Here is a 15,689-nt window from a genome sequence, read left to right on the forward strand (position 1 = left end):
ACTCTCTTAACCTATGCCTCCTCCTCACCTGTTAATGGGGACTGTAATAATATACTTCTGGCGGGGTTGCCGTGAGGAGTCATGCCCTTAGAAGAGTATGTGCATGTAAACTTGGCCATTATTAATTAATATTTTTTTGACACAACCTAGATCTCAAATCACACCATCAGGGAGGTCCAGACATACAGGTGCATCTGTTTCGACTACAGGTGAGAAGTCACCCCTAGGACCCTGCGTGACACCTCGGTGTCGGCTCCGCCTACTGCCCGGGTCTGGCGCACTACCCGGACCCACCCCGGACACGAATGCCTACAGCGCTACCCATTTAAGGACGGGAGGGGGCGGGCCGGGGAAGGCTCCGCCTCTGCGCTGAGGTCAGCGCGCAGGGCGGCGTGTGACGCTCTGGTTGCCGCAGAGACGCCCCGCCCCCGCGCGGCGCTGCGGAACCGGAGCTCCGGGCGGCGTCGGTAACCGCGCGGGAGTCGGCGAGGCCAGGGCGGCAGGAGTCGGCGCGGCGACTGCAGCGAGAGCGGCGGGACGGAGCAGACCACGACGAAGACGCGCAAGCAGCCAGGCCGGGCCGGGCCACGGGGAGAGCGGCCGCCGGGAAGCGAACCGGAGGCCGGGCAGGCAGCGGGCAGCCGCCGAGCCGCGAAGCGACATGGTGCTGCTCAAGGAGTAGTGAGTGTCCGGCCGGCCGTGAGGAAGCGAGGAAGGAGGGAGAGTCGAGGATGAGGACCAGGGAGGCTGCTGGCCTGGCGGAGGGGATGCAGCGGCTGGACGGGGCCCGACGGGACGGAGAGCGCTGGATAGGCTGTTGGGCGGCACAGCAGGGGCTGAGGGGACAACGAGGGCCAAATAGGGCCCGAGGTGGGCCCAACGAAGATAGAGAGGGACAGACAGCACCTGAGGTGGGACCCAAGGGGCAGTGAGGGCCGAATAGGCCTGAGGAGAGGCCGAGGGGACAAAGAGGGCCGGACAGGCCTGAGATGGGGTCAAGGGGACAGTGAGAGGCAGACCGGACATGAGGAGGGCCTGAGGGGGCTGAGCACTGGATGAGATGTGGGGTGGCCCTCGAGTGGAGGTTGAGGGATGAAGGGACCAGCCAGAGCTGCAGGACCCACGATAGAGAGAGGAGTTGTCTGTGGGGCTGAGGAACAGTTAGACTGGGGCAGGTAGGGCTGGCTATCCTGCCAGTGTTGGGAGGGGTTTGGGCTGAACAGTACCAAGGGGCACTGGGAGATTAAATAAGACAGCTTCAAGAATGGAGTTGAGATGATGAGGAGGAGTGTTGAGGGCAGCCTGGGGTCTGAGGAGTGGCTGCCTTAGGCATCAGGATTGTAATAAGTAGACACTGGAAAAGGACTAGGGAGTCAGGACCAGGCTGAGTGACAGGGGAAGGGGCTAAGGAGATAGCAGAGGGGACTGGTGGTGTGACATGGTGCCCAAGTGATGGGCACAGGGGAGGAGGTATTTGGAAAAGAGCTTAGAGTGATTGCTTGGGACTTGGGGACACTTGGTGAGGAGTCCAGAAAATATTGGTCAGGGGCTGAAGTGATACTAAGGAGTTATGGTAATGGAGGGGGCCAGGATGTTACCTGGAAGGAGGGCAGTTTGGGAAGAGAGAGTGCTCATGAATGAATATGCATGTTACTAGGGTGGGGGACAGGGCCAGCCTAACTCAGGGATTCTCAGTCTTGGTGCAAAGGGATAGGGAAATTGCTTTGAGGAATTTGGGAGGTTTTCATAAAGCCATTGACTGAGGAAAGACAGTGAAGAGTGAGGGAGTTTCTGAGTAGTGCCTGGAGGGTGGGAAACGAGTGTCTTCTGGTAGGAGTTTCAGGGAGATGGGCTAGCTCCTGAAATCGGGGGAACTGGACGACGGGGTAGATGTTTTGATTGCTAAATCTTTCAAATACAAGATGACCCATTCCTGAAGCTCCAAGTAAACATCTTAGGACTTTTTTCTTCAAAGAGGAGAGATTGGGGGGTGGGGAGAGGAGTGATTGGATGTGTCTGTGCAGAACTTACAGTGAAACTGTGCTTCCCTGGAGGGGAGGGCAAGTGGGCAGCACTGGGCCAGAAGCCCAGGAGGTCCAGAAGAGGAAGATGTGCGGGTAGAGAGCAACTGGTGGAACTCACTTGGTAGCCAGGCAGGTGTGCAGAGAGAGCTGTTTCCATTTTGTCAGTGAATGGACTTTGCCCCCATTCTATCCAGCTTGCTCCTTGAAGGTGTTTAGGACATTTAGGACATAGTGCGGAGCTTTGGATAGCAAAGGAAACAGAGACCCAGGTGTCATCCCAGCTTGACTCCTCATCTGAAGAGCATTATTTTGAAGCCCCTCCACCTCTCTTTCTTGACATCCAATCTGATGCTGATCCGGCCAGAGTGCAGAGCTTTGTGTGGTGAGGAGGAAGAGCCTGGGGAAGCCAATGGGAGGAGAGCATGGTGCTCTTTGGATTTTAGTCTTGACACTCCGGATGATAGACTCTTCCCATTCTCCTGATTCTTTGTTCTGTTCCCAGTTGAATCCTAGAATCTATAGAAACCTGTAGTTTTTGTAAAGAAGGCCAGGCAGGGAAGGGAAAGGACATTCAGAAGAGATCTGAGTGAGTTTTGAAGAGAGGTCCTCCCTTCCCAGTCTTTGTTCTACTCCCCTTGAAGCCTGCCAGGGAAAGGCCCAAGGTGCCAGTGATGCAGAGCCTGTCTGGCACCTGCGCTTCCTTCCTGCCCAACTTGTGCCCTGTGTGTGCTTGGGTGCATGTGTGCATCCCTGGGCGAGGGACCAGGATGGGGGACCAGGACGGGGGACCAGGACGGGGGACCAGGACGGGGACATCGGAGACACTTGGCTATGGCTGCAGTGCTGCAGCTCTGGGGAGAGTGCGAGTGAAGGTCACACTGAAGTGAGCACGGCTCCAGTCCCAGCCCCGCACTGCCTCTGTGGCCCTGTCCTTTGGAATTGCACCCTCTTGCTGCTGAAGTGGTTTTGCTCCCAAGGAGCCAGGGAGGAACATCGGGGGTGCAGCTGTAACATAGCTGCCTCAGAGCATCCTATCAGGAACTGGCTGATACCGGTCTCTTTTGAGGGAAGACTTGGTGCCCACCCAGGGCCTGAAGGTTGTCCCTGTTGATTTTTCTGACACTTCCTCTGACAGGATTCTCCTTGATTTGATGTCTGCAAATTCTAGGATGTGATTTTTACTGCTGTTCTTGAAGATAAAAGGCTTATTGTTTTCTAGGAAGTTTCTTCTGAGGGTGGAGAAATTGTGACCTCCAAGTTGGAAGTATTTTTCTGCACCGTCGGCTTTCTCTAATGGGAGGAGAGCAATAGTGGCAGCATCCAGTGACCTGCAGAATTTACATTATTTGAGACATTCTGGAGGAGGGGGTTAGCAGGCAGTAAAGACTTGGAGCCCATTTTGCTTTTCCTGCTACTTTTCTGCTCGATGCCTTGCCTTGAGTGTGATGTTTTTCCCGGACCCCTCTGGGTGCTTCTTGCTATCTGGGGGACCTTTGTGGGACTACAAAATAATGAGCAGGCTATTTACCAGCCTGGAGCGAGGATTCCGATTGGCAGAAGCACTGCATAGGAAGGAGAGCATAGCAGCACATGCTTCACCAAACACGCAAGATGCAGGAGGCTCCAGGGGTTCCAGCTAGGGTCTGGGGACTAAGAATCTAAGCTTGGGAGCTGGCTTGATTTGTAGGAACACAACCCAGCATTTTTGTCTCAGCTCTCAGACCTCTCAGCTCTGAACTGGGGATTGGCCATTGCTCTTCGTTACAAATACAAGTCCCCCCGAGGCGGGCTGCTGGCCCTCACACCTCTGTGTGTGGAATTCTGACCAGTGTGGAACTTTGCTGACCATGCCTTCTCCATCAGGTGATTGATTGGTGGTGCATCCAATGATTGGTGGTCATTGAAATAGAGAAGAAGGAAAAGAAAGTGATCAGTTGGGGTGCCTTTGGACAGCTTCTGAAGGTCAGGACACAAGTCAGTTGTCTTCTCTTGGTGGCTTTGTGGTAGTAGCTTATATCGTAATTATCTGGCCCCAGAGCAGAGATGGTTGGTGTGTTCTCAGGGTGATTAAGCTTCAGAGGAGTTTGACCCCTTCCTAGCCTTTCACACCTTAAGGACTGTTGTTGGGAGGTTGGGTCCACAGAGATGTAAATCCCCAGTGCCTGCATCCTTGGGTCTGAATCTTCATTTTGGCTTCTGAGTTTGCAGGGATGGGTGCTCCTATGTTAACCTCTCTCTTTTACTAGAGTCACTGATAAGTTTTGTTGGGGGAGACATTGGGGAGAGGAAGAAGAAGACAGCTCCAAATGTGAGTCAGAGGCCTGAGAAGTAGCTGGTGAAGGGACAGGTTTGCACTGAATCACAGGGTTCTAAGTGGGATGCCAGCAGGGACAGAGGGGCCTAGACTCAGGGGGCCATTCTCTGCTGGGTTTTTGACGGTGAAATGTAGGGTCATAGGCAGCAAAACATTTAATACTTTTCTAAGATGATGCTTTAAGAGCAGGTTTCAGAGCCTGATGTTGATACTGTTTTTCTCTCTCTCGTAGTCGAGTCATCCTGCCTGTGTCTGTAGAAGAGGTAAGTCCCTTTTCTTCCATTTTATCCATAGTTGGATGTAATTGCTTGTGACCCTTAGCTCACTTGGGCTCCAGGTGGCCTATGCTAGTATCTATGTGGTTTTCATGTTTGTTCTAGCATAGAGATAATCAGTACCCGATGTGAATTTTCCTGGTGCAGTTTTCAGTTGATGGAAGGCATTTACGTATCTGGGCAACTATGTATGACCTGCCTCGAGCTGCTGGCCTACTAGATAACTTTGAATAGACACTAAACTGACCCCTCTTACCTGCTGGGACTCTGCCTGTCTGGGGACATGTTATTGAGGGGGTTAAGTATGTATATTTCTGGGACCTCCATGACTCAGCAGGGAAGTGTGCCTGGTTATCTCTGGTTGTGCAACAAACCAGCAAGACTGGAAACCTCTGAGGCCCTCTCGAGGCACGCTCTGGGTGACTCCTGGAAAGACCAAGGCCTGGAACCCTCCTTTTATGGAGGGCAGAGAATGGCAGATGGACTTGGCTTGCCCTCTGTCCTTTTATGGTTCTTGGGCTTGACGTCCCTGTGTATGGGGATCTGGCAGGATTTGCCACAAGAAGGTTCATAGGCCATGCTGAGTCAGAGTCGGTCTCCTGGACAGCAGGAGACTGTCACAGAGCCTCCCTCGTCCCGCCCTTTCTCTGAACTTCCTCTGCTCTCCTTTCTGGGAGCAGCCTTGCTCTTTGCTTCATTCTGAATCCACAGGCCCCCCAGCTTCCGGTTAAGCTGGAGTTTTGGTGAGGGTGATCAGCCAGTATAGGTCCCCCAGTCACTCTTTCCTGTGGTGTCAGCAGGAAGCTCCTGTGATAACTTCCACTCTGTTCCAAATATGAAATGGACCTTTGAAAAATGAAACCAGGCCAACAGAGCTCACAGCCAAATAGCCAAGCCTCTTGGCCCCCAAAAAAGGTGGGCAAGCATTGGCCCCCAGAAGATTGTCTCCAGTGGTGGGCTACATGTCTGTTAAGAGCTATGGAGGCCCAGGGGAGGGGTTGGGTGTGCCCCAAACATGATGTGGGAGTTCTGGGAAAGGAGGATAATAGAAATGAGACTGGGGAAGCTGGAGAAAGGAGATGACGGGGTAAATGCTGTGATCCCTGGGGGCCCTGAGATGTACCAGATGGGTCTGGGAACCACGTGCTTAGGCTGAGAGCTGCTGGCTTGTGGGGGTGCCGTGCTAACCCACCTTTTTATGAAAAATAGCAGGTGATGATTTTCCAAACCAGGAGGCCAAGCAGGAAGGCCCACCATGTTTACTGTCCTGACACTCAGCTCTTGGGGGTCTGATGACTCCCTCTCTGCCGTACAGGAAGATCCCACACCACAGTGAGGAAGGTGTCCCGTAGGAAGTCAGGAGTTCCTCAAAGTGACATTGAAGGGTGAAATGAATCTTTTCACAGGGAGTTTCTTGAGGGAATGATAGGTAGGAATGTCTCTGAGAAGCATGGCAGACCAGGAAGGCCAGTGCTGTCCAGGGGCACCTCTTGGCTGCTCCACAGTAAGGCTAGAGGGGCCAGGACAGTGCTTGCTTATGGTGGGGCCAAGAGTGGAGGAAAAGGGGAACTCACCTTGAGAGCATCTACATCTACAGTTGGTGGTTTTCAGCTGGTGATTGTTTTTTTGAGCACTGAGGAAGTAGTGGGGTGAGGTGAACCAAGCCTGAAAGCAGAAGCTCAGGAAGTAAGCACTGGCTAGGACTCATCTGTAAGCCTGGTGATGGCCAGCTTGTTCTCAGAAACCACCAATGAGAAAGCAGTGCTTGGCCTAGGTAGGGTTGAAGCAGGAGCTGCTCTTTTGATGGCTTGAACCTTAGTTCCAGAAGATGAGAAAATCTTGAATGAGGATGCTGAAGAAGAAATAAGTAGTGACCAGCCTTTTCAGAGTCTTTATTGATAACCCAACCTGACCCACAGTTCCAGTGGGAACAGCCCAGTGTCATGTGGCTATTGGATTCACTTCCCAATTGGAGGCTGTGATTTGAAGCCCTCAGAGCTGTCTGATTTGGGGTGGGGAAGAGAAAAGAGAAGGCCCTGTCTTTATGACCATCCTGATGGTATGAGTCAATGTTTTGGGGTGAAGTTACCTTCTGGCTGGCCAGAGCCTTTGCCCTAACACTCTGCAGGGTTTCTGGACATTCTGCAGCAGAGCACCAGAGCCCTGGCTGTTTGGTGGTGTGTCCACCAGTGGTTCCTGGCTCAGTTTGGCCCACCTTTTCCCCCTGCTATGGGCAGAGCTGTTTTACTTCTCATTTCCAGAGATGCAGGGTGCCAGGCCCCTATGGTACCTGGCCTGGCTGGTCCATGGAACTGAGACCAACAGCTGTGGTGTTTTTCGTGACATTTTTCAGGCCTACCTACTGCATCTTCCTGGGTTCCCACTCCCAGATTGCCAAAGTGGTGGAGTCTCTGTTTGTCTTAGCTTAGTTCTTGGGAACAAGGGAGCAGATCTCCAGGGCAGGGAGTGCTATTCTTGGTCTAAGGAGGCTGGAATCCGGGTCTCTTCTGGGCTCTTTATTTGATTTAATGTTCTGACCTGTAACCCCTACCTCCACTCCATCTGAATCTGGCTGCTTTCTGCTTTGTGGAGCCCCTGTGCTGAAGGGAACCCTCTGACATGAAAAGTGCCCCTCACTTGTGGCTTGTGGAGGCCAGTCTTACTTACTCCTTTGGATTAACAAAACTGCCTTCACATGTCTCATTGGGATTAAAGGATCAGAATATCAAGAGAGATTAAAAGGGGAAGATGCCAACCCAACACACTGATCCTCTTAGAGCCTGCCCTCTGATTCCTGCAGCAAAGAGGAACCAAATGAAGGGGATTAGTCTCTGCCTGCGGCCCCTCCCTAAGCAGCACCAGCAGCCGGCAACCCAGTCCCCTCCACCAGGCCCTTTCCCTGGCCTGCCCTTTAGGATTGCTGAGTCAGTGGTTAGGTGTTCTTATGACTCTTCTCTGAAACAGAATTACTGCTGCTTCTTAGGAATCCCAGGCTCAGCCAAACCCTGGCCCACTTGGTGGGGTTTTCACATATGCCTCTGTTAGGGGGTGGACTTGGAAAGACACAGGGACAGCTTGGGGTTCCTTGGGGGCATTGAGGCAGCCCTGATGTTACTCTGGATTAGCAAGGTCAAGGTGACTGGCTCTCACCCAGATGTTTTTCTTTTCAGGATTAACAGCCTTGATGGTTTGACTGGGCCTTTCCTTGGCATCTTATACTGGGTTTTAGCTTTGGAAGTTAGGGTTCTGTCAGCTTCATGGTAAACAGTGAATTGCCCTGCTGCTTCACCTTCCATGTTTTGCTGGAAATTTCCCTGCAATGCTTAGGGAGCCACACAGTAGAGCAGGCTTCCAGGTTTGGGGGAAGCCTGCGGCTGCTCTGCTCGGTGCTGCTGCAGGCAGTGGTTTTAGTGGCAGCTTCCCAGGATGCCGCTTCTCTGTTTTAATCTCAAAGGGAGAAAAACCTTTGTCTTTCACTCCTGGGAGTACCAGGAGGTTGAGGAAGGGACATAGGGGCTGAGGAAAACCTTTCTCCCCACCTGTTTCCCCACACTGTAGTCAAGTATCCTTTTATCTTTTTTCATACTCCCTAAACTGTTGTGTCTGGTGGCATTGGCCGTGATAGGGAAGATTCATCCTTTGGTATAGGCATAACTTCCTGCATTAACTGTTGCTGTTTGTTCTCTTTTCACATCTTTTTTCCCTCCAGACAGCTTCCCTCAGAGAGAAGGGAGCAGAGGGGCCAGGCATGGTCCTTGCCGAGATCATTGGCCCTAATACTGAGTTGTCCTGAGAGGGTCAGAGGAGGCCAGTGATCTTGACTGGTGACTTGATAGGGTGGCATGTGACACAAATAAAGAATAACTAGGCTTTGGCCATCTAATGGGTGCCAACACAGAGGGTACACCCAGCCAGCACCTGGGTAGGAATCTGTCCTGTCTAATACAGGAAGCAAGGCACTAGCTTTAGCTCCACCAGGAATCGGGAAACCATCAGGAGGTTTGATTCCCTGCAAGACTGGTTTCTGAGCTGCTGACACGGTGAGGAGGGCCCAACACTGGAGAGAAAGCAAGTAGATGAGCCAATTTTACAGCAGAGGTTGTGGCTTTCACAGAGCCCTGGGTCACTTTCTTTACAAGAAGTCATGTCTTAGGATCTATTTAGACAAATGGGATAAAGAGACTTCTGGCCACCCATCCAGATCTTGTTTTGAGATCTGGGACCAGAGGCAGGTCCAGGGCAGAAGTGACCCTTTTGGACTCTAATCTGTTTTCTGGATAGTGGTATGAGATTAAGTATATTCACCTTCCTCCTTAAGCCTTGATGGAAGATGTGAAAATGGGAAGGATGAAATTAAACACATCTGATGGCTAAAGAGAGGCCATGGAGCAGCCTTGGGTGGATTTGGGCAAGGCCCCATATGAAACTGCAGGGTGAGCTCCTGGATCAGGGGATCCCAGAGCTATCTAACTGGTTCCAGGCAGCTGGACCCATGTGCAACCACTGAGAAGATTCTGCATTGGTAGTAACTGCCATCTCTCTGTTCCTTCAGTATCAAGTAGGGCAGCTGTATTCTGTGGCTGAGGCCAGCAAAAATGAAACGGGTGGTGGTGAAGGCGTGGAGGTCTTGGTGAATGAGCCCTATGAGAAGGACGGTGAAAAAGGCCAGTACACACACAAGATCTACCACTTACAGAGGTAGGTGGCTGCGCAGCAGAGCCAAAGACAGCCTGGTGTAGAGGCGGAGCCAGCGGGTAACTGGGGATATTTCTAGGTGGTTAGCTGGTTGCTCAAGTTGCTTCAACTGTGAGAATGGGTGGAGGTGGTTCTTTGCCCATTTAAAGGGTTTTTTGTTTGTCTGTTTTTAAATAAAAGTTACACTTGCCCCACCAGGCTCCTAGTCCCCAGAGGTGATAGTGTTACTCATGTGTGTAAATATATAGTAAATGTTCCTAAAAGTAGAATTGTGGGGTCAGGTAGCATTTTAAATTCTGATATTGTGAAATCAGCTGCCAGAGAAATTTTGGTACTTCTCTTTGGATCAAAGGCATAAGTAAAAGTTTAGCTGAAACTGATTTGTGTACCCAAATCCATCACAAACCACACAATTGTTGAATCTCTAACCAGAAGAGTAATATTTCTTTAAACCATAAGCTGGCCCAATATTTCTATAAACTGTAATATTTCTTTAAACTGAAAGCCATAGTAAACATATGCCAGCTTGAATGGAAGTCGAAGTTTTAGTAACTACCCAGTATTGGAAGAAATAATCTGATTAAAAAAAAATTGTGGCAAAATATACATAACACAAAATTCACCGTTTTTACCATTTTTAAGTTTGGTGACATTAAGTACCTGTGCAACTAAAACCTGAATCTTAATCTCAGTTTGGTAAAATTGCTGCTTTAATGTAGTCTATTGCTCTGGGGAAGCAGACCTGCCAGCCCAGAGTTGTACAGGATTTATGAGTGTGGAGCCAGGAGGAGAGCAACACTGTGAAGTGGGCAGAAAATCTCACCACCATCCCATTTCCTTGCCATGGTGCTCTTTTTCGCTCCATGCCTCCTCTTGGTCCTCCTCTATCCCTCCTCTGAGTTGACTGCCAACCAATCCTTATTGAGCCCTTAGCTGTTAATTAGGGTAAGGCTTAAGATACACCTTCCCATAGTGTATTTGTATTGTTTAAAGCGGACTTTGAAAAGAGATAGTGAGATGGGCAGCAGGGGCCAGTTGGTTTCTCAAGGCTCAGTTGGTCCAACCAGAGTGGCAGAGAGGGAGTCTGTACATACGGAGGGTGGGACCTGTCTTACCCTCTTCTTGATGGAGAGAGTGTAAACTTTGAGCTGCTACCACTGCTCTTAATCCCCAAACACCCAACTGCCAAAAAAAAAAAAAAAAAAAAAAAAAAAGCCCAACAGTGCTGAATGCCCTGACCACCTCTCCTTGGGAGGCCGCAAGCCTTCCTGGCACCGTTAGTTGTCCCAGTCAGAAACCACAGGGCCACCACCACCTTCTTCCTTGTTCATATCAAATCAAGTCCTTTCAACTCCATCTCCATTACTTCCGTTAGCTCCAGCGCTTCCATTTCCTTCCATCATCTCATGTCTGGATTACTACAGCAGTTCCAAACTGGTACCCTTGCTTTCCACTTTTCACACAGCTTCAAGTGTTCTGTCCAGAAGATGGATCTGCTGCTCCCCAGCTTAAAAGCCATAGAAGGCCCTTTGCCCTTGGGATAAAGCTATAGACTCTTTTATGCCCCAGCCTCTGCTTGTTCTCCTGTATTCCCTGCCTCATACATTACACCAGTTACTCTGAACTTCTCTCTTTCCTCAGCTTTTCCCATCCCCCTCCCATCCTTTTGTCTAGCTCAGTCCTACCTACTGTCTCCTCTATGTGTTTGTGTAAACCTTCCCTTCCCTGGAGAGCCTCCCCATGCACCGTGTTCTCATGGGGCTCTGCCCCCAAAGCCCCCTGTTGCTCATCACAGCCGCACTTACAGTGTTGGCCTCCACTGGAATAGTTCCACTTCTCACTAGAATGGAAGCTCCGTGAGGGCAGGAGAAACATCTATGTGGTTTCTGTATGTATCCTGGTGCCTGGCACATAGAAATACTTATCTGAACAAATGTGGCAGTGAGTGAACCATCTCAGCCTGCGGAGTTAGCTCTCTCCTGGAGGTAGCTCTTTTCTTAGGCTTCAGGCACTAAAGTTGATACAACTGCAAAGATTACAGTTAAACGCTAAGGAAGGAAGGTTTTACATACCTTTAAAAGAAAAAAAAGAAACAGAATGTGCTCACACCTGTAGAATGTACCTGCTGTTCTGTAACCTGAGATAAGAATTGAGCAGAAGGAAATATTTTGTCTTGGGAGGCAGATGGCCCTGACACCCTCCTGACCACCCAGTACTGCAGATAGTAGATCAGATCATCTTGGATCCCATATTCCAAATTAGTTAGCTGGTCACACTGGCCCTTAAACCTACACTGGTCCACCCTTGGAGACATCTCATCCTCGCAATGTGTAGTATCATGCCCTGGGCCTAGTGATCTCTGGAAAAGTGTGTAATGATCACGTAACGACCGATAAGCCATGGCAGGATGCCAGGGGCCGCACCTGCTGTTCTGTTCCTGGTAGGCGGTGGAGCAAGTTGTGGTTGTGTGTTAGTAGCCAGCCGAGGTGGGGGGTCAGGCTCTGGCAGGTGGCTTCTCACTCACAAGTGGGACCTGCTGGAAACTTGCATACCCACTCCCCACTAAAGAAGCTAGAGCTGCCGCCTAGAGGATGTGCCGGAAAAGCCTACTGTCTTCTAACTCTGCTTCTTTTCACCACCCCTTTCTCACTTAGCAAAGTGCCCACATTTGTTCGAATGCTGGCCCCCGAGGGAGCCCTGAATATACATGAAAAAGCATGGAATGCCTACCCTTATTGCAGAACCGGTGAGTGCAGACCCGGCTAGAGCTGGAGTTTGGGCCCCAAGGTGGTTGGAGTGTGTGGTCCAGTGGGCCCAGGGGTGGCGGTGAATTGGGGTTTTGTGTCCCACCTTCATTTTCTAGATTAAGCCAGTGGAAGGATGAGCTTGGGGCCTCCCTTCAGGCTGGTGGTGAGTGGCAGTGTTGTCTGGAGCAGTTTGGCAGCGGGCTGGGTGGGAACTACGAAGTAGCCATGGCCCAAGATGGCACAGAACCAACCCCTCCTATTTGGGGATGGTATGATAACTTTGATTGTTTTTACTGAGTACAAAAGGAATATTTTCCATTTAAATTTTGGAGAATATGTACAAACAGAAGAAAATAATCACTTAGGGACGATCTTTCCATTCCTAGTCACTGTTACCATTTTAGTGTTTCTTTCTAATCCTTTTTTCTTTTAAATGCTTACATATACACATTATATATAAAAGTCTCCAGACACATTTTCTAGAATAATCATACTAATTATTAAATTACTCATTTTTACTTAGTAAATGAGAAGCCTTTCTCTGATACTCCGTAGGTCACTATTTTTTAAAAAATTTTAATGGCTGCATAGTATTCCATTGTATGAATGTACTGTGATCTTTTTAAACCACTCCCTTATTGTTAGACAATGAAATTTCCAGTTTTAATGTGATGTATTTGTGTTTGGCTTGAAAAGCAGCAGTGAAGCCCAGGGAGGCAGTTATAGGAAAGGGCCTGCAGGGTGACCTTCCTGCCCTGGGGAAGAGCCAGGCCTAGACATCGAGAAAACAAACCAGAAAACCCTGATCTTGTTGGAAAAAAACTGAAATAAGCCAGATTTTTGTTGACAAAGGATTTAGAAACAGCTATCCCCCAAGTGTGTTATGTAACACCTGCAGTACTCACACCAGATTTGAACGGAGAAGACAAGCAGGAGGGAGGTCACTGCTGAGAGCCCTGAATCAGTGGCTTCTGCTCAGCCAGCAAGTTCTACAGTTGAAGGTGGGATTAGAAGTGGAATTATTCTCTTAATCTTTGCCAGTCTCCGATCTGGAGTTTCTGGAAAGAAAAGATTTGAACCTCCACAGAGAACTTTCTATTCTTAGACATTCTGGAATTCCCTTTGAGTAGTTTAGACTCTTAGCTTTCCAGGATTCCTAGGTCTAGAGGGCCATTTAGCAGTAGACCTCTTGTAGGGCACAAACTGGTACTGGTCCGTATCCTATGGGGGTCCCTAGAGGTCCCCTGGAACTTGACTAAGCGTTTCCCCCAGCCAGTCTACATTTGCTGGCACAAAGAGTCTGGCTCTGGGGTCCTTCTGCCAGCCTCTGCTTACACGTACTCTGACTGACTTGTTGAGACCTGGCACTCCCTAGATTGTCTCTGATGAGGATGTTCCACCCATGTGGTCCTTATCCTGTGGACTTTGGGGATGACTGAACTCTAGAGCGTAGGGTCATTGCTCTCTTCAGTCATCAGTGGCCCTACGCAGGTCCAAGAACCTTGTATCAGGAGATGCACAATCATTGGTGGGACCGGGGATGTGTAATGCCTAGAGTTTTGTTGCTGTAGCTGAAAATGTAAACATCACTGTTCCCTAAGCATCAGGCAGGAAGCTGTTCACTTCTTGGAAAAGAAGCATACACAAACTTTTCTTAAAAGACAGTGTACAGCGTGGCTGGGTGTGTCTGGTCTAGGGCCAAAGGTGAGTTTTCTTGATGTCTCAGAGAGTTGCATTGAGCATGCATCATAAGAACCTTAGCCAACTTGGCATAAAGGAGGCAAACAGATAACGTGGACTGCTGCGTGCATGGGGCAGGGTTCTGGGTACACAGCTTGTGCCGACTGAGAGATACCACTGTCCTCTGTATAATTCTAGGGAGAGTGTGCTACAGCTGAAATGGACATTTTTCTAGATGTCAAATGTTCATTTGCATATTGTCCTGATTTTTGGCCCAAAGAAGAAAAATGTAATTTCTAAATACTCCGTGAAAAGGAGAGGCAGGGAGTAGGGGGAAATGTTGGCTTCTTCAGTGGGATCTGACCTTACAGTTAGAATCCACTGTCAGACAGAATGAATGTGTTGAATCTTAGATCTGTTCAGTTAGACCTTGCTGTTTTAAAATAAGAGATACAAACATGGAAGGTTATGTCCAGTTCCCTCTGGGGACTGGTAGGAAAAAGATTATAAGTTCACACCTCTTAGCTTGGCCTCAGTAGATCCAAGTTTGGGGTGAGATGGATAAAGGAATGGGGATTGAATTCCATGTGCCTTTTGGAAGGTTCTAACCTTGTTCTGAGTAGAATGCAGATGGACTTGGAATCTTCTACCCATTATCAGCTCTTTCTGTCCTCTTACTTCTCTCTGTTTCTTTTCCCCTGATGCTCATGAGTTGGGACATGAGGAGGGGGTAAGATGGGGCTCAGTCTGTGAATGAAAATAGGAAGAGATGCTTGCTTGAGCAGCGGTAGACTAAAATTGAAACGACACGGAGATTAGCATGGCTCCTGTGCAAGGGTGACACACAGGTTCGTGGAGGGTTCTGTTAAAAAAAGAAAGAAAGAAAGGAGGAAGAGGAAAATGAATGTTTCTCCTCCTGCCTCTCCCTCTAACCTTAACCCTGGGCTGAATACAGTCTCATTAAAGCCGTGGTTTTAAAGTACCTCATTGGTCTCATTTGGAGAGCCCTGTTTTCCAACTGCAGAGGGTTTCCTGAGATTTTGCCAGTGTAACTAGGGTTGCAGCTTGAAGAAAAGGGAAGGCTCTGAATGCAGAGGTGTTTGGAGGGGCAGGGAGGCTAGAGAAGATTGGGGAAGATTGTTTGGTCACCCAAGCTGGCATTAAAGGCCAGGGAGGGTCATCATCCTCGGAGGTTCAGAAGCCTAATTTGTCAGAACTGAGTGGGTCTGTTTCTCAAGGTCTCAGAAAGACTAATGTATAAAACCAACAAATGCCAATATATTAGGTTATGTTGAAATGCAGAATTACTAATGAAACCAGATATTGCTGTTTGCTGAGTAGGGCGTTCTTTCCTTGTGGACTTTTCTACAGGGGAAACCAAATTATAATCGGCATTCCAGTGTGTAGTGGGAAGCGTCCACTTGCTTAAGTGATCAGACCATTGTGTCCGTTGATTAGCACATTTGGTCCCTCCAGAGGCCAGACTAGGAGACGGTTGCTTGGAGAGCATGGACTCAGAATCGGGTGGTTGGTTGGAGAAACTCGGTGACTAGTGTCATCAAACCAGGCCAACCTGACACTCGGGGTGGGGCTGCTAGATGTGCCACATACACAGCCCGGGACTCCTGCTCCCAGGACATTCGGTGCTGGAGCATTTCTGCCAAACTGGCCTCTTTGGACACCCCTTGATGGATAGTAGACTCCTCATTTCCTTTTTTTGTTAAACATGATTTTCTTTAAGCTGGTAACAGGGCAGTTATTTCAGTAGGCCTTTTAGTTATCATCTTGATCTGGTGCTTTCTTCTAAGTATCCTTCACTGGATTCAGGAAGGTCACTGATAGTCACTTCGGTTGTTTCCCTTTTCTTGTCTTGTCTTGTCTTGTCTTGTCTTGTCTTGTCTTGTCTTTCCTTTCCTTTCCTTTCCTTTTCTTTTCTTTTTTTCTTTTCTTTTCC

The 15,689-nt window shown here is 49.3% G+C and overlaps 1 protein-coding gene and 1 pseudogene across 2 annotated transcripts in view; both read left to right on the forward strand.

The window, feature by feature from the left end:
• Positions 1-403: 403 nt before the first annotated feature.
• Positions 404-15,689, forward strand: part of PITPNA (phosphatidylinositol transfer protein alpha) — a 35,944-nt gene continuing 20,658 nt past the window's right edge. Inside the window, exons 1-4 of one of the 2 annotated variants that reach the window (XM_032457494.1) lie at positions 404-681; positions 4,571-4,601; positions 9,166-9,311; positions 11,963-12,054. In XM_032457494.1, the coding sequence (XP_032313385.1) occupies positions 662-681; positions 4,571-4,601; positions 9,166-9,311; positions 11,963-12,054 (289 nt within the window). In that variant the 5' untranslated portion in view covers positions 404-661. The remainder of the gene's footprint in view (positions 682-4,570; positions 4,602-9,165; positions 9,312-11,962; positions 12,055-15,689) is intronic. The other variant, XM_032457493.1, reaches the window with a different exon arrangement.
• Positions 14,506-14,602, forward strand: LOC116656866 (annotated as a pseudogene).

This window comes from Camelus ferus, chromosome 16 (genome assembly GCF_009834535.1).
Source record: "Camelus ferus isolate YT-003-E chromosome 16, BCGSAC_Cfer_1.0, whole genome shotgun sequence".
Lineage (NCBI taxonomy): Eukaryota > Metazoa > Chordata > Mammalia > Artiodactyla > Camelidae > Camelus > Camelus ferus.